Raw genomic sequence first — 24,130 nt, 5'->3', positions numbered from 1 at the left:
AGGCACGAAAATTAGACTGTCTAGCCCTTGGTTTGGCTCTGTCTTGAGGCAGGGCATGGCCCTTACCTCCAGTAATGTCAGCGATAATTTCTTTCAAACCGGGCCCGAATAATGTCTGCCCCTTGAAAGGTATGTTAAGCAATTTAGATTTAGAAGTCACATCGGCTGACCAGGATTTAAGCCACAGCGCTCTGCGCGCCTGAATGGCGAATCCGGAGTTCTTAGCCATAAGCTTAGTTAAGTGTACTACGGCATCAGAAATAAATGAATTAGCTAGCTTAAGGACTCTAAGCTTGTCTATAATTTCATCCAATGGAACTGAGCTAATGGTCTCTTCTAGAGACTCAAACCAGAATGCCGCCGCAGCCGTGACAGGCGCAATGCATGCGAGGGGTTGTAATATAAAACCTTGTTGAGTAAACATTTTCTTAAGGCAACCCTCTAACTTTTTATCCATTGGATCTGAAAAAGCACAGCTATCCTCCACCGGGATAGTGGTGCGCTTAGCCAGAGTAGAAACTGCTCCCTCCACCTTAGGGACCGTCTGCCATAAGTCCCGTGTGGTGGCGTCTATTGGAAACATTTTTCTAAATATAGGAGGGGGGGGAAAGGGTACACCGGGCCTATCCCACTCCTTGGTAATAATCTCTGTAAGCCTCTTAGGTATAGGAAAAACGTCAGTACACACCGGTACCGCATAGTATCTATCCAGCCTACATAATTTCTCTGGGATTGCAACCGTGTTACAATCATTCAGAGCCGCTAATACCTCCCCTAATAATACACAGAGGTTCTCAAGCTTAAATTTAAAATTTTAAATGTCTGAGTCCAGTTTATTTGGATCAGATCCGTCACCCACAGAATGAAGCTCTCCGTCTTCATGTTCTGCCAATTGTGACGCAGTATCAGACATGGCTCTAACATTATCAGCGTACTCTGTTCTCACCCCAGAGTGGTCGCGTTTACCCCTAAGTTCTGGCAATTTAGATAAAACTTCAGTCATAACATTAGCCATGTCTTGCAAAGTGATTTGTAAGGGCCGCCCTGATGTACTTGGCGCCACAATATCACGCACCTCCTGAGCGGGAGATGCAGGTACTGACACGTGAGGAGAGTTAGTCGGCATAACTTCCCCCTCGTTGTCTGGTGAAATTTTCTTGGCATGTACAGATTGGCTTTTACTTAAAGTAGCATCAATGCAATTAGTACACAAATTTCTATTGGGCTCCACATTGGCCTTTGAACATATTGCACAAAGAGATTCCTCTGTGTCAGACATGTTTAAACAAACTAGCAATTAGACTAGCAAGCTTGGAAAATACTTTTCAAATAAATTTACAAGCAATATAAAAAACGTTACTGTGCCTTTAAGAAGCACACAAAACTGTCACAGTTGAAATAACAATGAACCGGATTAGTTATAGCAACCAAATTTTCACAGTAAATGCATTAAGTTAGCAAAGGATTGCACCCACTAGCAAATGGATGATTAACCCCTTAATACCAAAAAACGGATAACAATTAAAAATATAAACGTTTTTATCACAGTCAAAGCACAGTCTCACAGGTCTGCTGTGAGTGATTACCTCCCTCAAAACTAGTTTTGGAGACCCCTGAGCTCTGTAGAGACGTCCTGGATCATGCAGGGAGAAAAAGGAAGGCTGTGACTGAATTTCTACTGCGCAATAAAGCGCCAAAATAGGCCCCTCCCACTCATAATACAACAGTGGGGAAGCTCAGTAAACTGATTTTATTCATAACAAACGACAGCCATGTGGAAAAATAATGCCCATAAAATTTTTCACCAAGTACCTCAGAGAAAAAACGATTAACATGCCAGTAAACGTTTTAAATATAAAATTATGAAATGTTATTAAAAAGCCTGCTGCTAGTCGCTTTCACTGCAGAATAGGCTATAAGTTATATGTATACAGTATTTTCTTAGTGAAGTGCCATTCCCCAGAAATACTTCAGTGTAAACATACATACATATCAGCCTGATACCAGTTGCTACTACTGCATTTAAGGCTGCACTTACATTACATCGGTATTAGCAGTATTTTCTCAGTCAATTCCATTCCTTAGAAAATAATATACTGCAACATACCTCCTTGCAGGTGAACCCTGCCCGCTGTCCCCTGTTCTGAAGTTACCTCGCTCCTCAGAATGGCCGAGAACAGCAAATGGATCTTAGTTACGTCCGCTAAGATCATACACAAACTCAGGTAGATTCTTCTTCTAATGCTGCCTGAGAAAAAACAACACACTCCGGTGCTGTTTAAAATAACAAACTTTTGATTGAAGAAATAAAAACTAAGTTTAACAACCACAGTCCTCTCACACGTCCTATCTATTAGTTAGGTGCAAGAGAATGACTGGGTAGGACGTAGAGGGGAGGAGCTATGTAGCAGCTCTGCTTGGGTGATCCTCTTGCACTTCCTGTTAGGGAGGAGTTATAATCCCATAAGTAATGGATGACCCGTGGACTGACTACACTTAACAGGAGAAACATACATTATGCTTACCAGATAAATTAATTTCCTTCTGTATAAGGAGAGTCCACGGCTTCATTCCTTACTGTTGGGAAATACTGAACCTGGCCACCAGGAGGCAGCAAAGACACCCCAGCCAAAGGCGTAAATACCTCTCCCACTTCCCCTTTCACCCAGTCATTCTGTCAAGGCAACAAGGAACAGAAGGAGAAATATCAGGGTATAAAATGTGCCAGAAGAAAAATATAATTTAGGGGGCCGCCCATCGGAGAACATGGGCGGGGGCCGTGGACTCTCCTTATACAAAAGGAAATTAAATTATCTGGTAAGGATAATTTATGTGTTCCTTCTTCCTTCTTAATATAAGGAGAGTCCACTGCTTCATTCCTTACTGTTGGGAAAAGTTACACCCAAGCTATAGAGGACACTGAATGATAACGGGAGGGACAAAAAGAGAGACGGACCCTAATCTGAGAGCACCACAGCCAGCAAAACCTCTCTCCCGAAGGCTGCTACAGCTGAAGCAAAAACATCAAACTTGTAAAATTTAGAAAAAATGTGTAAGGAGGACCAGGTAGCCGACTTACAAATCTAATCCATAGAGGCCTCGTTCTTAAAGGCCCAAGAGGAAGCCACTGCTCTAGTAGAATGAGCCGTAATTCTCTGAAGAGGTTTATGTCCCACTGTCTCATAAGCTTAGCGGATAACACTCCTTAAAGGGACACTGAACCCAAAGTTTTCTTTCGTGATTCAGATAGAGCATGACATTTTAAGCAACTTTCTAATTTACTCCTATTATCAATTTTTCTTCATTCTCTTGGTATCTATTTGAAATGCAAGAATGTATGTTTACCTAGGTTGTCCTTGCTGATTGGTGGATAAATTTATCTACCAATCAAAAACTGCTGTCCAGAGTACTGAACCCAAAAAAAAGTTTAGATGCCTTCTTTTTCAAATAAAGATAGCAAGAGAACAAAGAAAAATTTATAATAGGAGTAAATTAGAAAGTTGCTTAAAATTGCCTGCTCTATCTAAATCCCGAAAGAAAAAAATTGGGTTCAGTGTCCCTTTAACCAAAAGGATAAGGAAGTCGAAGAGACCTTCTGACCCTTACGCTTCCCAGAATAGGCAACAAACAAGGAAGAAGTTTGTCTAAAATCCTTAGTAGCTTGAAGATAAAACTTCAAGGCACGACCCACGTCCAAATTATGAAGCAAACGTTCCTTCGAAGGAGGAGGATTAGGACACAAGGGAGGAACCACAATCTCTTGATTGATGTTGCGGTCTGACACGACCTTAGGGAAAAACACTAACCTAGTACGTAGGACAGCCTTATCAGAGTTGAACACCAGATAAGAAGGCTCACATTGCAAAGCGGCAATCTCAGAAACTCTGCTCGCAGAAGCAATAGCCAGTAGAAAAAGAACTTTCCAGGACAACAACTTAATGTCAATTTCATGCATAAGCTCAAAGGAGCCCGTTGCAAAACCTTAAGAACCAGATTCAGATTCCAAGGAGGAGCCTTAGATCTGAACACAGGTCTGATCCTAATCAGAGCCTTAACAAAAGACTTTACTTCTGGAAGCTCCGAGAGCCTCTTGAGCAGTACAACAGACAGGGCCGAAATCTGTCCCTTAGGGAACTGGCTGAAAGACCCTTCTCCAGTCCATCCTGGAGAAACAATAGAATTCTGGCAACCTTAACTTTATGCCAGGGAAATCCACGCTTTTCCCACCAGAATAAATAGGTTCTCCACACCTTATGATAGATTCAACGAGTAACCGGCTTACGAGCTTGAATGAAAGTATCAATAACTCTTTCAGAAAACCCTCTCTTGGCAAGGACTAACCTTTCAATCTCCACGCAGTCAGCCTCAGAGAATCTAGATTTTGATGAACAAAAGGACCTTGTTCCAGCAGATCCCTGCGACAAGGTAACCTACATGGAGAAGATGACATCCTCACTAGATCCGCGGCCACGATGGAGCAATCAGTATTACTGACGCCTGCTCCTGCTTGATGCGAGCCACTACACGATGAAGGAGTGGTAACGGCGAGAAAAGGTAGATTAGACTGAACCTCCAAGGCACTGCTAATGCATCTATTAGCTCCGTCTGAGGATCCCTGGACCTCGACCCATATCTGGGTAGCTTGGTATTGAGACGAGACACCATGAGATCTATCTCCGGCGTCCCCCACTTGTTGCATATCTTCGCAAACACTTCAGGATGGAAAGACCATTCCCCCGGATGAAAGGATTGTCTGCTGAGAAAATCCGCTCCCCAGTTGTAAACACCCGGAATGTGGATCGCTGACAGTATCCGAGATACTTCCCTTATTGCTAGGAAGCTTCTCACCCCCCCGATGGTTGATGTAAGCCACCGAGGTTATATTGTCTGATTGGAATCTGATAAACCAGACGAACCTAGAAGAGGCCAAGCCTTCAGAGCATTGTAGATTGCTCGAAGTTCCAAACTGTTGATCGGGAGGGAGCGTTCTTCCTGAGACCAGGGGCCCTGTGCCTTCTTGGCACCCCAAACAGCTCCCCATCCTGATAGACTCGCGTCCGTAGTCACTATCTCCCAGGATGGTCTTAGAAAGGATGTCCCTCGGGACAGATGATCTGGCTGTCCAGGGAAATCTGTTGAGACAGATCCGAATGATCGCCGTTCCACTGCCTCAGCATGCACAGCTGCAAAGGTCTGAGACGGAACCTGGGAAAGGGAATTATGTCCATGCTGGACACCATGAGACCAATTACCTTCATACACTGAGCCACGGGTGGCCTTAAGGAGGTCCGGAAGGCAAGACATGCCGAAGCTAGCTTGCAATGTCTCTGGTCTGTTAGAAATATCCTCATGGATATTGAGTCTATTATAGTACCCAGGAATTCTACCCTGGTGCTTGGAATAAGGGAACTCTTTTCTAAGTTTATCTTCCATCCATGAGATCGAAGAAGAGAGAGAAGAGATACAGAATGGTCCTGCGCCAGACGAAAAGATGGTGCTTGAACCAGAATGTCGCCCAAGTAGGGAGCTACTGCTATACCTCGGGTTCTGGCGGCAGCCAGGAGAGCCCCTAGAACCTTTGTAAAGATTCTTGGAGCAGTAGCTAGACTAAACGGAAGTGCAATGAACTGGAAGTGCTGATCCAGGAACGCAAACCTTAGGAACTGGAAGTGGTCCTTGTGGATTGGAACTTGAAGATAGGCATCCTTCAGATCTATAGTGGTCATGAACTGTCCTTCCTGAACTAGAGGAAGGATGGACCTTATAGTCTCCATCTTGAACGAGGGGACATTTAGAAACTTGTTTAAGCACTTTAGGTCCAGAATCGGGCGGAAAGTTCCCTTCTTCTTTGGGACCACGAACAGGTTTGAATAGTATCCCAAACCTCTTTCTGCAATAGGAACCGGGACAATGACCCCTAAGGAGGACAGATCCCGCACGCATCCCAGAAAGACTTCCCTCTTTTCTGGTCTTGAAGACAGGCTTGAGAGGAGAAATCTGCCCTTGGGTGGTTGAGATTTGAAACCTATCTTGTATCCCTGAGCTATGACCTCCAGAACCCATGGATCCTGCACGTCCCTTAAAGGGATATGAAACCCAAAACAATTATTTCATGGTTTAGACAGAGTATACAATTTTAAACAACTATCCAATTTACTTCTCTTATTTAATGTGCTTCCTTCTCTTGTTATCCTTTCCTGAAAGGTTTATCTAGGCAAGCTCAGGAACAGCAGAGAACCTAAGATCTAGCTGTTGATTGGTAACTGCATATATCTATTGATTGTGATTGGCTCACCCATGTGTTCAGTTAGAAACTATTAGTGCATTCCTGCTCTTTCAACAAATTATATCAAGAGAATGAAACAAATTATATAATAGGAGTAAATTAGAAAGTTGTTTAAAATTGTATTCTTTATCTGAATCATGAAAGAAAAAATCTGGGTTTCATGTCCCTTTAACCAAGCGTCTGAAAACAGCGACAGTCTGCCCCTACGCGATCCAGCACCGGATCGGGGGCCGCCCCTTCATGCCGACTTGGTCTCAGCGGGCTTCTTGTTCTGCTTGGATTTATTCCAGGATTGAGCCGGCTTCCAAGTGCTCTTGGTTTGCTTGGGCATAGAGGAGGACTGCTGACGTTGGGACTTCTCAGAACAAAAGGAATGAAAATAAGATCCTTCTCCCTTAGACTTGTTCATTTTATCCGCAGTAGGAAGGCACCCTTGCCCTCTGTAACCGTGGAGATAATGGAGTCCAGGCCTGGACTAAATACAATATTTCCCTTAAAGGGAAGGGAAAGTAGTCTAGACTTAGAAGTCATGTCCGCAGACCAGGACTTCAGCCAGAGCGAACGACGGGTCTGTATTGAAAAACAGAAATCTTAGCATTCAGGTGAATAATCTGCATGTTTGCATCACAGATAAAAGAGTTAACAATTCTCAAGGCTTTAATTCTTTCTTGGATAACGTCGAGGGGACCCTCCACCTCGATCCGCTAAGGAGTCGCACCAGTAGGCCGCAGCTCCAGCATCCGAGACAACAGCCGCTGCCAGTTGAAACATGTATCCCCTATGCTGAAACATTTTTCTGAGAAAAGTTTCCATCTTCTTATCCATCAGCTCTCTGAATGACGAGCTATCCTCAAGTTGAGAGTCCGGGAGCGGGAATCATTTTTTAAAGGCAGTTGAAGGGGAAAAGGAAGATCCAATTCTATTAAACTCATTCTAAATAATGTTCACCATTTTTACAGGTACAGTAAAAGTTAGCGGCGATACCCTGTCCTCGTACACTCTGTCTAATTTAGGGATCAAGGGTTCATCAGGCAATTTGGCCTCAGGAACCTCTAATTTAGACAGAACCTCCTTTAGAAGAAAATGTAAGTGTTCAATCTTAAATCTAAAGGCTGGTTCCTCCGCAGCCGGAGGCCTAGAGGTAGCAGACTCTGATCCAGAAAGTTCACCCTCTGAAGACTCCTGAGTGTGACCCATCCTTTGATAACTGAATAACAGACAAATCCAATAAATCACTGGATGACACCTGGACAGGAGAGCTATGTTTAACCTTTTACTTGCACTTGGCAGGGCGAGGTAAAGCACTAAGGACCTCAGACACCGCCGTCTTTAACTGTGCGGTAAAGTCTGATGGTAAAAGGCTCCCTCCAGATGGAGGATCAGGAGTGCTACGGGAAGCTGCATGTGATGAGGTAGATGACTGATGGGTGTGCACCTCACGAGACGGCGAGTCCTCAGAGGAGGACGGCTCAGTGGTTGTAAAGGGGTTAACCTTCTTAGGCATAATAACCTTGTTTATGCATATGGAACATAGTTGAGAGGGCGGGCATACCAAGGCCTCCTCACAATATAGACAGGTATTGTTATTAGGAATAGAGGGAGTACCCTCAAGAATATCAGAATCCTCCATAGCTTGCGCTAATGACAGTAGGACACAGAATAAAACAATATTTTTATTTCTCACAAAAACGGCACCTTTATACTCCCAGTGGCTGGGGCACTCACCACCTCCTAGACCCAGGCAAACAGAGAAACAAACATCTTCTCCAACAGCTAGCTCGGTCCGGAAAGAGAAAACGAAAGTGTGACCACTCCCGGTCACGAGGTGCACTAGGCAGGACCGCCCCTGCTATTAGAAAACGCGTGCCAAGCTACAAGCTGTGCAGTGTTCAAAATGAAAGTAAAAACCTGTGTATTCCATTAAAAATCTCACAAATCTCACACATAAAGCAGCATAAAAGCATTACATTTGATTAATCCCCACTGTTCAATAATCCCCCTCGGGAGATATTAACCCAAGATTATATTAAGATAAAAGGAGTCACACTGTGACCCTGTCTTCAGCGTTTACAACATATGAAAAAATTGAAACGATCTTACCAGAATCCATACTGTGGAACAGAAACACAGTCTCTCAAGTGTGACAGTCTTGTAGCATCGCTCCTGACATGGACTTGAGTGAAGAAAAAGCAGGCAGTGAAACTCGTCAACACTGATTGTTTAAGGAGCTGTTAGTAGGCAGTCTGGATGGGTTCGCTGGAAGACTCTCCCTGCATCTCCAGACTCTAACTTTCGTCAATGCTCTTACTGAGAGGCTGACAAGACTACTTAAAACTCCAGTACCATATTGAAGGGCAGATACCCTTCCTGATGAACAACTCCGAATCTTCTGACATTTCTCTGCCATCCTCCTGTGACGAAAGGCAAAGAACGACTGGGGGATAGGGGAAGTGGGAGAGGTATTTAAGCCTTTGGCTGGGGTGTCTTTGCCTCCTCCTGGTGGCCAGGTTCAGTATTTCCCAACAGTAAGGAATGAAGCCGTGGACTCTCCTTATATTAAGAAGGAAAATTACTTGCTTTTCTTCTGGTCAACATGTATCTTGAGAATTTTCTACAAACAGAAAGCCACTAATTCAGGCAGATAAGATATAGTAAAATACCAAATCTTGCCTTGAACACACCCACACTCACATATATACAGTTTGCATTTCTCTCAAAATTTGTTAGCCCTAACTGAAAATTATGAGTTATATATTGCAAGACCTTTTGAGAACTACAACAGGTAGCAGGCTACAATACTAGCTGTCATTACAACTTAGCAACCAGTATGTTGAGCAGGGCAGTTGCTAGAGTCTGTCTCCCTGGGCAAAAATCAAAAATGTGTCCCTACCCCTCAAATTCTAAAGTACAACCTTCCCCAACAGGAGGATTGTAGCTAGGAGGATTGTAGTCTGTCACTCTAAAGCTTTTGTTGTAACAGCTACTCGCTGCAGCTACTTGCAGAAAAGCATATATTAAATTTACATGACAATGTAAGTTAAAATGAGGTCAAAATTCCACTGAATACATTTTTGTAGTAAAAACATTGCATACTGATGAATCCGGCTTCATCCTATTGTTGCGTGCCCTTAATGGCATCCAGCTCATGGGCCACGCAATGATTGGATGAAGTTGCACAGCTAAATGAAGTATGAGATGCGGGCAAAGGAACGGCGCAATGTTTACCATGACTAAATGGAAAATATTTTACAAACAAAGCATCTTATAAAATGTAATCAATGAAAGTGCCCCTGTTTTGAAGAATAACTGTATATACTGTTCATAACATTCAGAAAGTTACAATCACTTTAAAGAGACAGAAATATGAGCAAATAACTATATGACTTGTTAATATATGTTATTATTTCAAACTATTCAGCTAGTTTCACAAAGAAGTGTCTTCATTATACGCAACATGCATATGTCAATACTGCTCACCATGATTTCTGACTGAGTGATGTTTCTTGGTCCTTGATATGGATCATCAGTAGATGCAAATGAAGCTAATATTGATAGTCCGTTAAAAACCTGCTGATAATGTTCCCCCAACCGCAGCAACAATTCATTATGAAGTCCTTGATAGTCCTGTCTAAGAAGACTGCCCAACTCAATTTCTGTTTCATTCTGTTAATACAGAAGAGCCAATTAAGGATGAATCTTGGAAACCTTAACCTTGGTACATTTATATACTGTATCTTTTTTTACTGAATATATATATATATATATATATATATATATATATATATATATATTTATAAAATTAATGAAGCAACAAATAACAATACCTTTAAATAATGTAGTGACTTCTCCAACTCATCCTTAGAGCATGAGCAGACCAGATGAGAGAAAATGTACTTAAAGTTGTTGATAAGGATCTCCCTCCGGTTCACATTTAGTTGCTTGGCAATCGTTCTTATGAGAGCAGAAGCTGTTGGGCTAGCTTTGGCCGCAAGATATGGCAGCAAGATTTGCAAAGTACGCTAAGTGAAGAAATAAATATTTTAGCTGGGATGTTCTAAAAGAACACTTAAATCGCAGAAAAAAAAAAAGAATCTTCAAGATGTGCAAAAAAAAACAAAGATGTTATACAGACTGAACAATCATAGGGATCAGGTCATTCTTGAGCTTATAGATTAAAGATAAAACAAAACTGGGGGATCAGTAAAGAAGTAAACAAAAAGAGCAGGATCATTTCTTATAAAATCCAGTAAATGTTTTAAATTGTGCAAAATTAAATATACTCAATAATTGATAGAGCAGGACGAAGTATAAGAAGAGCAGACCAGAGATATTTCTCTAGCATCTTCCAATAAGGTTCTAGCACATCTACAATAATTAATGATAATTTTAAGTGTTCCATGTGTTATTAAATATTTACTGAAGTGATCTGGATTTTTCTCTATACAATATTTTATAAAATTCTTAATTATTGCAATTTTTATTTAAATAAACCCAACTCTATTTAAGTACTTGACAGGAAGCCACAGCTCCTAGAATTTTACTTCTGGCTCCATAAAAACTGTGTGGCTGGCTCAACCTACAAGTGGGCTACTATGTTTAAAATGCATGTCCACTCCCGCTGTACCACTTACAAACATTTACTGATATTTGCATGGGTATATTAGAGGATCACATTCTTAAAAGGCCGATTAAATAAAGTAGAATTGCATAATCAGCAAATGCATAATAGCAAGACAATGCAACAACATGTTATCTTAATTTCAAATGAGCAGATTTTCTTCTGACAAATTTCAAAATTACTTCCATTTCACCTGCCCCTTGTGCCAAGTGACAGCCATCAACCAATCAAAAAACACCTATACAGTGAACTCTTGCACATGCTCAGATAATGTCCGTTTTAAAGGGCTATGAAACCCAAAACTTTTCTTTTGTGTTTCACACAGAGGATACCATTTTAAAAAAAGTTCTATTACCAAATTTGCTTCATTCCCATGATATTCTGTGCTGAAGAAATACATAGGGTAGGGCATCTGGAGCACTATATGTCAGGAAATAGTGCTGCTCTCTAGTGCTCTTGCAAATAGATAACATTCTTGCAAAACTGCTTCCATATAGTGCTCCAGAAATGGGCCGACTCATAAGCATACGTCCCTGCATTTCAACAAAGATACCAAGAGATCAAAGAAAAATTGATAATAGATGTAGATTAGAAAGTTGTTTAAAATCACATGCTCTATCTCAACCATGAAAGAAAAAAAAATGGTTTAATATCCCTTTAAACCACATACTGTGATCAGCTACATAAAGGGTAAATACTTCAACTAGCCAGAAGACAGTTATCTATATAGCAAATACATCAGTGTACCGTTAGAAATCGGTTTAAGTCAGGGAAGTCAAACACATTGGCTATTTCAGATAAGATGTCCAGGGCTACTTCTCTGTGGTGAGCAGCCTCCTGCTTCTGCATCTCACTGCTCCGGTCAGGTGTGTTAGCAAGAAGTACTCTTTGGCTTGAGTGCAAGGATTCCACAAGAAACTGAAATGAAATGATAGTTATAAATATCTATATCAGCCCGTTATACATACATACATATACATATATACAGGGTCCCGGACAACCTTGACATTTCTTGGGACGACTCAGAAAAATGATCTGCTATTTTCAACATGTATCGGTCATATAAACTTTCATTATTATAAAGATTTCTGTTTTCTTAAATTATAAAAATGCTTAGCATGTTAAAAAAACTCCACATCAGGTAGAAAGTGCCTTAAAAACAGAAGATTCCCCCTATAACTTTTTGCAGGTTTAGCCATGTAGATTTGGTATATTAAGGGAATAGTATGTATATCTATTTTTATACCGCATAAGCTACAATTTATTAAAACGTGTTTACATTGATATGCTGCTGGAACAATTTTAAATTTTGATTTTCTCATATTATGTTACAACTATTTTTTCTAATACTGCCTCAGACAACAATTTTCAAATAAAAGTAATTGTAGAGGCTGGTGCAGTTTACTCCCAGTTAATATTCCCAAATGATAGGGTGATAAATAACAGAAAACAAGGTGTCTATAGTAGAGGTGGGTTCTTCACTTTAATATCTTAGTTGGTTTTTTTTAGCAACCTTAGCTTGTACCCTATCAATGGCTGCACAGTAGAGATGGCAGAGGGCATCATATTTATGTATTCCTACTTTTCTTATTTATCATTCTCCTTGTCCTGCTGTAGCATAGGATATGTAAAAAAATATATATATCTTGTAAAGGTATGGCTGTTAGTGCCTTTAAGAAGTAGGGGTGCTGCAGTAATAAATGTGCCACCTCCATAGTAACTGCAAAACAATTGTGTGTAAGAGTTTGTGTATGTTAAACAGTGAGAATATGAGAGAGTGAGAAATAGGATGTTTGTGTGAGAAACTGAGAATATATGTGAGAGAAACTGTGTATTTAAAAGTGTGGGCAAATCTTATTTGTAATAGCGTGTCAGAGTTGGTTTGTGTGAGTGTGTAAGAGAGTTTGTGTGTGTCTGTGATTGTGTGTGTATATATCAGAGTGGGATGTGTGGCTATATATGTATGTGCGCAATTATTCCTTCCTCAGCTTGCTGCCACGTGAACAAGAAAACAGAATTTATGTTTACCTGATAAATTTCTTTCTCCTACGGTGTATCCGGTCCACGGCTTCATCCTTACTTGTGGGATATTCTCAATCCCTACAGGAAGTGGCAAAGAGAGCACACAGCAGAGCTGTCCATATAGCTCCCCTCAGGCTCCGCCCGCCCAGTCATTCGACCGACGGTTAGGAGAAAAAGGAGAACCATAAGGTGCAGTGGTGACTGTAGTTTACAAAAAATAAATGTAAACCTGACCAAAATGCCAGGGCGGGCCGTGGACCGGATACACCGTAGGAGAAAGAAATTTATCAGGTAAACATAAATTCTGTTTTCTCCTACATTGGTGTATCCGGTCCACGGCTTCATCCTTACTTGTGGGAACCAATACCAAAGCTTTAGGACACGGATGAAGGGAGGGAACAATTCAGGTAACCTAAACGGAAGGCACCACTGCTTGCAAAACCTTTCTCCCAAAAATAGCCTCCAAAGAAGCAAAAGTATCGAATTTGTAAAATTTGGCAAACGTATGCAGTGAAGACCAAGTCGCTGCCTTACAAATCTGTTCAACAGAAGCCTCATTCTTGAAAGCCCATGTGGAAGCCACAGCTCTAGTAGAGTGAGCTGTAATTCGTTCAGGAGGCTGCCTTCCAGCAGTCTCATAAGCCAACCGGATGATGCTTTTCAGCCAGAAAGACAGAGAGGTCGCAGTCGCCTTTTGACCTCTCCTCTTGCCAGAATAGACAACAAACAAGGACGATGTTTGTCTGAAGTCTTTAGTTGCTTTTAGATAAAACTTTAAAGCACGAACCACATCAAGATTGTGTAACAGACGTTCCTTGTTAGAAACTGGATTAGGACACAGAGAAGGAACAACTATTTCCTGGTTGAGATTCTTATTGGAAACCACTTTTGGAAGAAAACCAGGTTTGGTACGTAAAACGACCTTATCTGTATGAAACACCAGATAGGGTGAATTACACTGCAAAGCAGACAATTCAGAAACTCTTCTAGCAGAAGAAATAGCTACTAAAAACAAAACTTTCCAAGATAGTAACTTAATATCTATGGAATGTAGAGGTTCAAACGGAACCCCTTGAAGAACTGAAAGAACTAAATTTAGACTCCATGGAGGAGCCACAGGTCTGTAGACAGGCTTGATTCTGACTAAAGCCTGTACAAACGCCTGAATATCTGGCATGGCTGCCAGACGCTTGACATATTCACCAGGTCTGCATACCAAGTCCTGTGTGGCCACGCAGGAGCTATCAGAATTACCGAAGCCTTCTCCTGTTTGATCCTGGCTACTAGCCGGGGGAGAAGGGGAAACGGTGGAAAGACATAAGCTAGATTGAACGACCAAGGCGCTACTAAGGCATCTACCAATGTCGCCTTGGGATCCCTGGACCTGGACCCGTAACGTGGAACTTTGGAGTTCTGACGTGACACCATCAGATCCAGATCTGGAATGCCCCATAGCTGGGTCAGCTGAGCAAAAACCTCCGGGTGGAGTTCCCACTCCCCCGGATGGAAAGTCTGACGACTCAGATAATCCGCTTCCCAGTTGTCCACTCCTGGGATGTGAATTGCTGATAGATGGCAGGAGTAATCCTCTGCCCATTTGATGATCTTGGATACCTCCCTCATCGCCAGGGAACTCTTTGTTCCCCCCTGATAATTGATGTACGCTACAGTCGTCATGTTGTCCGACTGAAATCTTAGGAATTTGGCCTCCGCTAGTTGAGGCCATGCCTGGAGCGCATTGAATATCGCTCTCAATTCCAAAATGTTTATCGGGAGAAGAGATTCTTCCCGAGACCATAGACCCTGAGCCTTCAGGGACTCCCAGACCGCGCACCAGCCTAAGAGGCTGGCGTCGGTCGTGACAATGATCCACTCCGGTCTTCGGAAACTCATTCCCTGAGACAGGTGATCCTGAGACAACCACCAGAGGAGTGAGTCTCTGGTTTGCTGGTCCATCTGAATCTGGGGAGACAAATCTGCATAATCCCCATTCCATTGTTTGAGCATGCACAGTTGCAATGGTCTTAAATGAATTTGAGCAAAGGGAACAACGTCCATTGCCGCAACCATTAGTCCTATTACCTCCATGCACTGAGCTATGGAGGGTTGAGGAATGGATTGAAGAACTCGACAAGAGTTAAAAAGTTTTAATTTCCTGACCTCTGTCAGAAAGATTTTCATTTCTACCGAGTCTATTATTGTTCCCAGGAAGGGAACCCTTGTGAACGGGGACAGAGAACTTTTTTCTATGTTCACCTTCCACCCGTGAGACCTTAGAAAGGCTAGAACAATGTCCCGGATCGGGGGCTACCCCTTCATGCTGTCTTGGTAGCAGCAGCAGGCTTTTTGGCCTGTTTACCCTTGCTCCAGCCTTGCAATGGTTTCCATGCTGGTTTGGGCTGGGGTGTGTTACCCTCTTGCCTAGTGGCTGTAGAGGTAGAAGCCGGTCCGTTCCTGAAATTGCGAAAGGAACGAAAATTAGACTTACTTTTAGCTTTGAAAGGTCTATCCTGTGGAAGGGCATGGCCCTTTCCCCTAGTGATATCTGAAATAATTTCTTTCAACTCTGGCCCGAATAGGGTCTTACCCTTGAAAGGAATATTAAGCAATTTTGTTTTGGACGACACATCCGCCGACCACGATTTTAGCCAAAGCGCTCTACGCGCCACTATTGCGAAACCAGAATTTTTCGCCGCTAATTTAGCTAACTGAAAAGCGGCATCTGTAATGAAAGAATTAGCCAACTTTAGGGCGTGAATTCTATCCATGACTTCATCATAAGAAGTCTCCTTCTGGAGCGAGTTTTCTAATTCCTCAAACCAAAAAGCAGCTGCAGTGGTTACAGGAATAATGCAAGAAATTGGTTGAAGAAGTAAACCTTGTTGAACAAAAATTTTCTTAAGTAAACCTTCTAATTTTTTATCCATAGGATCTTTGAAAGCGCAACTGTCTTCTATTGGTATAGTTGTGCGCTTAGCTAGCGTTGAAACTGCCCCCTCTACCTTAGGGACCGTCTGCCACGCGTCCCTTCTGGGGTAAACAATGGGGAACATTTTCTTAAATATAGGAGGGGAAACAAAAGGTACACCTGGCTTCTCCCACTCCTTATTCACTATATCCGCCACTCTCTTAGGTATCGGAAACGCATCAGTGTGTACTGGGACCTCTAAGAATTTATCCATTTTACACAATTTTTCTGGGACCACCAAGGGGTCACAATCATCAAGAGTAGCTAGGACCTCCTTAAGTAGAGCGCGGAGGTGTTCTAGCTTAAATTTAAAAGCTATGGTATCAGGCTCTGCCTGCTGAGAAACTTTTCCTGTGTCAGAAATTTCTCCCTCAGACAGGCCCTCCCTCACCGCCAAGTCAGATTGATGTGAGAGCACTACAGATAAATTATCCTCTGCGTCTGCTTGCTCATTTTCTGTATTTAAAACTGAGCAATCATGCTTCCTAGGAAAAGCTGGCAGTTTGGATAAAAATGCTGCGAGAGAATTATCAATTACTGCTGCTAACTGTTGCATAGTAATAGCAATTGGCGCGCTAGATGTACTGGGCATCGCTTGCGCGGGCATAGCTGGTGTTGACACAGAAGGAGAGGATAGTGAGCTATCCTCACTACCTTCAGCTAAAGAATCATCTTGGGCTATATCTTTAAGCGTGATTGTACAGTCCTTAAGTTGTTTGGACGCTATGGCACACTTCACACATAAATTTAATGGGGGAACCACCTTGGCCTTTGAACATACAGAACATAGGTTATCTGAAGGGTCAGACATGTTTGACAGACTTAAACAGATCTTCAAAGCAATAAAAATTATTTTTGACAAAAACTTTACTGTGTCTTTAAATAATAAAAGTGCACACTTTATTACTAAAACATCAAAAAACCATCAAAGAAACATCCGATTTTAATGAAATTTTCACCACAGTGTCTTAATGCTTTGCACACAAATTTTCAGACCAATTAACCCCTTAATGCCCAAACCGGAGCTATAACAGCAATTAACCAGTTAAAAACACTACAGTACTATGCCACAGCTTCCACTGTGTCCTTTACCTTCCTTAGGGATTATTTTAGTAGGAAACAAGCCTCTCTGGAGTCTTTTCTGACGCCTCTGGACTCCCCACGTGAAGCTGCATGAAACTGCCTAAGCAAAACAACTGCGTGAAAATGAGGCCTCCTCCCTCTTCATTCAAGAGTGGAGGGGCCTTTCTGACTAGAATAGGTGTCCAAATAAGTGCCAGGCGCAAATGAAACCCCAAAAGTGTTTTAAAGTCTGAAAAAACACCTTATTTATAGTGAAAAACATGCTAAAAAGCAATCGATTTAGCCCACAATAGTGTCAACCAGCATAGAGCCCTTAATATAAGCCATAATTTTATACAGAGTCTAAGAAAAATGGCTTACCTATCCCAGACGGGATTGCTGACAGTCTTCTAGCATTACTAGGTCTTGTTAGAAAAATGACTGATCATACCTGAAGCAGTTAAGCCTGCAAACTGTTCCCCCCAACTGAAGTTCTCTGGTTTCAACAGTCCTGCGTGGGAACAGCAATGGATTTTAGTTACTGGTGCTAAAATCATATTCCTCTCGGCAGAAATCTTCATCACTTTCTGCTGCAGAGTAAATAGTACAAGCCGGCACTATTTTAAAATAACAAACTCTTGATAGAAGAATAAAAAACTACAACTAAACACCACATACTCTTTACCACCCCCGTGGAGATGCTACTAGTTAGAGCGGCAAAGAGAATGACTGGGGGGGCGGAGCCTGAGGGGAGCTATATGGACAGCTCTGCTGTGTGCTCTCTTTGCCACTTCCTGTAGGGATTGAGAATATCCCACAAGTAAGGATGAAGCCGTGGACCGGATACACCAATGTAGGAGAAAATTATCTTTTTAGGTATGAGAATAAGTTTAAAATATTAATTAGTATATAATTGTATGCAAAGTGTTTTATTCTTAAAACAAATGTATATTAGAAGTGTATAACGGCGTAATACAAGTTTACGTATGACATTGTAAAAATTTGGAGTTGAAATAGTGGGAGTACTAAAAAATTTCATGGGACCACTACCTCTTGGGCAACTTTTTCAATATATATATATATACAAATTAAAACAAACATATTATTATTATTTTTTTAAAACAAATCCCCTATATAAACCAAACATACTGTATTCACACCACAAAGCAATGCTAAATATTTCCCAGTTTAGTCATAGAGATATGTTGCCCTCACCTGACAAATAGGCTTTTTAAATTGGCTGAAAAAGTCTTGCAGGCGGATGGACTTTGCTGCTGCTAGAGTTCGAATTTCTGTGTATGATGCTCCTGCCACAGAGGTAGATTTGGACAAGAGACAATGCAGTAAATGCAGAAGTGCAAATGGTACCAATTCTCCTTTTGCAGCCCTGCACAAAAGAAAAAAGACTTACAACACACCAAAAGAAGGTGCTTCTACAGTCTGTTTATGCCAAGCAGAAACGTTAGGGAAACAACTTTAAGGAATATTGGATACAATGTATGAAAATTCAAAGGCACTTGTAGATAAATAAGGTAGTCTAGACATTTAAGCAATCAATTCCAGTGCCATTGAAGAGTAAACCCAGAACAACCCCAGAATAGTTTGCAATTCCTAGATTAGCACAGAAGTCTGCAGCAGGTATCAACCTCAGCACATTCTAAGTTTTATAATAGAATGTTTATCAGTAAAGTATAAAGAAGGGCTTGACATATTTGCTATATATAGACAATATCAAATAAATATGCCCTACATACATAATAAACTACTAACCTATTATAAAGTAAATATGGCATATTTTTTCTTGACATGGTTATGGGCCTGTCACCATTTGGCCAAATGTTGTAACTTTCATTTTGCTTTTAATCTAGATGTATGCTTGCAAGAGAGTGCCAGACTTTCTGTGTGTTGTGTGAATTATTTTGTTTTTTTAATTTGTTTGTCTGGGGTTAACAGCCTGTACAGCTGTCTGAGTGCTGGTGAGCACCAAATAATGTGAGTTTTGCAGGGTCATGGGGTGTGTACGCATTCCATTTTGAGCATGCAGTCCATTTTCGTGTAACAACATCTAGGCAAGTATCCCTGCTTGCCTTACCTCAGAAATACCCTGCATACATTGTTACCAATGCACCAGAGGATTCTGGGTAGGGTATGCAAATTACATATTATTATTATTATCTGTTATTTGTAGAGCGCCAACAGATTCCGCAGGACTATACATATGTAATATCTCAGGCTCTTTGCTTCTGATACACAGCAGTCCCCTAATGGAGTAAGTGCAGCAAAAACAATACCACTTCTGGGCAGCCGTTTTGTTCTTATTAGAACTTATCGGCAGAAGATAGGTTTTTGTTTTGCTGCTAAGTGAAGCTCATTTCAGGCCAAAAGCAAAATTCATTTAAAATGATAGTGTAGATGAAAGCATGAGATTAAAATCCTCCATTTCATATAAGAGCAATATAATTATTGCCCAGTAAATTTGCACATCTAGGCAAGTATCCCAGCTTGCCTTACCTCAGAAATGCCCTTTATATAGTTACCAATGCACCTGAGGATTTTGGATAGCATTTGCAAACCAGATATGATATCTCAGGTTTTTGCCCTAAAATGAGCTTCACTTAGCAGAAAAACAAAAACCTATCTTCTGCTGATGAGTTCTAATAAGAAGGAAACAGCTGTCCAGAAGTGGTACTGTTTCTGCTGCACTTACCCCAATAGGGAACTGCTGATATACTACAGGAAAGGCACATGCTGAGCAAAAAGAGGCTACTCCTACGGTGGTAACTAAACATAGAACAAGCTATAATGCTATTGTTTGATCCCAGGTTGAGCGCGTCTCTCTTTTTAGTTATGTAAGTTATGAACCTGAGGGAAGTCTCTCTAAGGGTGATGCGGGAAACCAGACGTGGACCCGTTGCTCAGTGTGCCTAGAGGGAAATGGCTGCGCCTTACTAACGAGGCCCAAACTAGGCCGAAAAGTACATCTGGGGTTTTCCCTATTCCTTCAGATAGGGATTGCCTGGTATTTCGGGACTGGACTGCACTGTTTAGTCATGGTCAGACAGATATACTGCAGGAACGTTCTTCTCTGTAAAAGGCACATGTTGAGCTAAGAGTATGTTCCTACGGTGATAACTAGCCATAGAACAAGTTTTTAGGCTATTGTTTGTTCCCAGGTTGAGCGCTTCTCTCTTTTTACTGATGTAAGTTATGACCCTGAGGGAAGGGTGATGCGGGAAACCATGGCCCTTCGCTCAGTCTGCCTTGAGGTATAGGCTGCACCTCAATGACGAGGCCCACACTAGGCCGAAATGTACATATGGGGTTTTGCCATTTCTTTCGTTCAGATAGGGATTGCCTGGTATGCACTGTTTAGTCAGGGTCAGACTGATGCACTACAGGAAAGTTATTTTTTGTGAAAGGCACATGTTCAGCTAAGAGGATGCTCCTAGGGTGGCAACTAGCCATAGAACAAACTATTATGCTATTGTTTGTTACCAGGTTGAATGCTTCTCTCTTTTTATTTATGCAAAATCTGCTCTCTGTATTAGGCATGGACAGAAAAGAACCAAACCCCCTTTATCTGTATAAAGATAGCCTAATTTCCTCATTCACTCACTCCTAGTCATATCATCATATAAATAGATTGGACTAGGTTCCCTCTGATCTTACCTGGAAATTATAATTAATAGATATGCAGTGTTCGCCCCAGAGAAAATGTTGCCTACCGAGTGGCATTATGCAGTAGCCGGGTGGGATCAGTATAATATTTTCTAATATTATATAATTTTCTACTATGCAAAGCACAAATTAATTGTATAATTTAACATGTGTATTTAATTATTATCATTGCAATAACAATTTAATGTTTTTAATATTAACTCATTTAAGCTTAAAAGGATACTAAACTCTTATTTTTTCTTTCAAGATTCAGAAAGAGAATGCAATTTTAAGCAACTTTCTAATTTACTCCTATTATCAATTTTTCTTCGTTCTGTTGGTATCTTTATTTGAAAACGCAGGAATGTAAACGTATAAGCCGGCCCATCTTTGGTTCAGCACCTGGTAAACGCTTGCTGATTGGTGGCTACATTTTTCAAATTAGCAAGCGCTTCCCAGGCTTCGATACCAAAAATAGACCGGCTTTAAAACTTACAATCCTATTTTTTCAAATAAAGATACCAAGAGAGCGAATAAACATTGAAAAAAGAGTAAAATTTGAAAGTTGCTTAAAATTGCATGCTCTTTTTGAATCATGAAAGAAAAAATTTAGGTTCAGTGTCCCTTTAATATTGCCTAAAATTTTAGCCGTGTGGTCAGTAAAATCAGCCGGGTTGTGCACCCCCTAAAAAGGTCCTGGGGAGAACACTGGATATGGTGATTTGTAATTGATGTCCAGTGTAGCTGAAGCATTTTGGAAGCATATGCAAACCCTAAGCTCAACTTTTCTTAGTTATCTTGATTTTGAAAGGAAAAAAAAAAAGTGAGAGAGATGCACTTAACTGAGAATGAACATAAGCTGTATACAATTCCTTGCTTGATTGACAAGACAGTGCCACTTGGGATGCAGGTTTATTTAAGCAATTTAAGAATATTACAAAGAGTTTAACAGGTAAGAGTTCTATTTTTAAAGGCTTCCAGATATAGGAGGTCAGCCTTATTCTGCTGCAAACACCGCCTTCAGCTTTATTCTTCAAAGTTTTAAATTAAAAAAAAACAACTGTGCCAATATTTGGAGAACTTATGCTGATGCAAGAGGTATGGTACATCTTCAAAACACAAAGCTACAACAATGATGCCTCCTCTTCCCATCAATTCTTTCTTTTCTGAAAAATATGTGTAAAAACCATTTTGAATCAGCAAATTCTGGAAAGTATTAAAGGGTTATTGTCTAGATTTCCAGAATTTTCCTCTCATTTTGTTTGGTGCAGATACTACTGCCGCACAGAAAGCAGCTAGTAGTATTTAATTGTGTATCAATCACTTTGTGTAGTCTCAATTTCTTTAGGTAACCTCCCAAACAGCAATTTCATGGATGTTGACAGTTGAGTCAGTCACTTCCTCAGATCCCAGAACTTTAAGATGGAGTCATTCTTGCAGTTTATAAGATTTATTTCTAGTGTGCACAGGTCTACAGAACACACACTATAAACAACCGAAGTAGGGGGCGCACAGAAAAATAATATTAATATACAAAAATACACGCTATATTATGCAAATAAGCTTAGAACAGATTTAATCTTCATATAGTAAAAACTGTTCCTGTAATTTTGTGATGATTGTCCCGAAAATAGGGTCAGTGCTATGCACTATTCACAATGTATGGGAACCTTCACAGTTGCATAGGGTGATAATGGCTGCTCTCCTCCTCTCAGTAAAAAAAGTAAAACACAAAACAGAGGGGCGCCTCATGTGTAGATCAACCAAACACTAATGTAGTGTATGAATAAGTGAAAGCCAAAAGGGTACTCACATTTGGCAATAGCACACCAATGTGATGGTAGTATCAGGCTGATATCTCTGGGTGCATCAGCTCACTCTCTCTCCTGGTATTTATGGTGCCGGCTGGATCCCAGACTGAATGCAAGGCTCACATCGATAAGGAACTCCAATAAGAAGACAAAAGGTGCTAGCACTTTGCTTACGTTTAAAAAAGGGTTTATTTATAAAACTTAAATTATGTTTACCTGATCATTTTCTTTTCTTCTGACGGGGAGGGTCCACAGCTGCATTCATTACTTTTGGGAATTCAGAACCTGGCCACCAGGAGGAGGCAAAGACACCGCAGCCAAAGGCTTAAATACCTCCCCCACTTCCCTCATCCACCAGTTTTTCTGCCAAGGGAACAAGGAACAGTAGGAGAAATATCAGGTGAAAAAAAATGCCAGAAAAATAAACAAAAAACATGGCCGCCCCCATAAAAGAACGTGGGAGGGGAGCTGTGGACTCTCCCCGTCAGAAGAAAAGAAAATTATCATGTAAGCATAATTTAAGTTTTTCTTCCTTAACGGGAGAGTCCACAGCTGCATTCATTACTTTTGGGAAAACAATACCCAAGCTATAGAGGACACTGAATGCAAAAAAGGGCGGGTAGACAAGGCGGCCCATTCGAAGGGCACCACAGCCTGAAATTACCCAAACCATCAACAACTGCTGTACCGAGTAGAACAAAAAAGGACTGAAAGGACTAAGTAACTGCCCAACAGTTAAATCCAGCAAAGCCCAGATAGAAACCGCTCAAAGGTATTAGATTCCAACGAGCACAAAGCCCCCGAAGAGACAAGTGCCGCTGGCTCCAAGGCCGTACCGATCCCACATATTCCCAGAAGGGAAAAGGAAAAAGAAATATTCAACCCAAGAGATCTAAAATCTCAGCAACTAGGGTAAAAAAGGAACACCAGCAAAATCGAGCGCAACCACCGGTTGCAGCAAGACAAAGAAAAATTAATAGAAATAAACTCCAACAACCTACCAGAATTAGTATAGGGAAAAAAAACCTACCCCAATCTGGAGAAAGCCCAAAGGATCAAGATTCGACCCAAAGACAACCCCGATGATGGAGCAGAACCCATAACTCACACAGAATACAGTCTGCACTCATGAAAGAGCTACCTCGGAATAAGCAGATATTCCCCAGAACTGCCAACAATTAGCAGCATAAGCACTATCGTGCTCCAAATGTAGCTCCCGGCTCCCACTCTGCCACACAAGACTAGTAGACATCAGTCACGAAAACTAGCCTATCAAGTTAGAAACTGCACCAGGAGACTCACAGAGGGAGCCCTGCAGAAGTACAGGAACTCACTCCCTTACAAAAATAGGGAAGCAGAAAAAACATGCTGAGTAAAAACTCCTCTAATCTCCACCTCGAGAGAGATCACAAGATCTGGAACACTGTCAAAACACTGTCAAAACTCAACCAATGCATAGGCCTCAGGCCGAAAAATGTAAAACCAGCCCGCAGCTGCATTCGGACCAACAACTCAAGTTGTAAATCCCCAAAATCCCACCATTAGGTTACATGGGCTACTTGCTCGAGACAAACGCCCAGCACCAAAAACACATGGCATGTTTGAAGATAAGGAAATAAATAAATCTCTGTATTGCCCAGAATTTAAGAGGACTAAACGGTAACAAAGGGTAGGCAAATCCTGACCATATGTAACAAGCTTGGCAT

At 41.3% G+C, this 24,130-nt stretch overlaps 1 protein-coding gene across 1 annotated transcript in view; it reads right to left on the bottom strand.

Annotated features, from left to right (window-relative positions):
- The window catches only part of ATR (ATR serine/threonine kinase), a 455,512-nt gene that overhangs the window by 348,304 nt on the left and 83,078 nt on the right, over window positions 1–24,130 (bottom strand). The window contains exons 14-17 of the mRNA XM_053711664.1: window positions 18,172–18,343; window positions 11,652–11,822; window positions 10,111–10,305; window positions 9,764–9,949 (exon numbers count right to left, since the gene is read on the bottom strand). Coding sequence (XP_053567639.1) covers window positions 9,764–9,949; window positions 10,111–10,305; window positions 11,652–11,822; window positions 18,172–18,343 — 724 coding nt within the window. The remainder of the gene's footprint in view (window positions 1–9,763; window positions 9,950–10,110; window positions 10,306–11,651; window positions 11,823–18,171; window positions 18,344–24,130) is intronic.

The sequence above is a fragment of the Bombina bombina genome, chromosome 4 (genome assembly GCF_027579735.1).
Source record: "Bombina bombina isolate aBomBom1 chromosome 4, aBomBom1.pri, whole genome shotgun sequence".
Lineage (NCBI taxonomy): Eukaryota > Metazoa > Chordata > Amphibia > Anura > Bombinatoridae > Bombina > Bombina bombina.
Note: the sequence above shows the minus strand (reverse complement) of the source record. Positions and strands in the feature narration are given on the sequence as shown.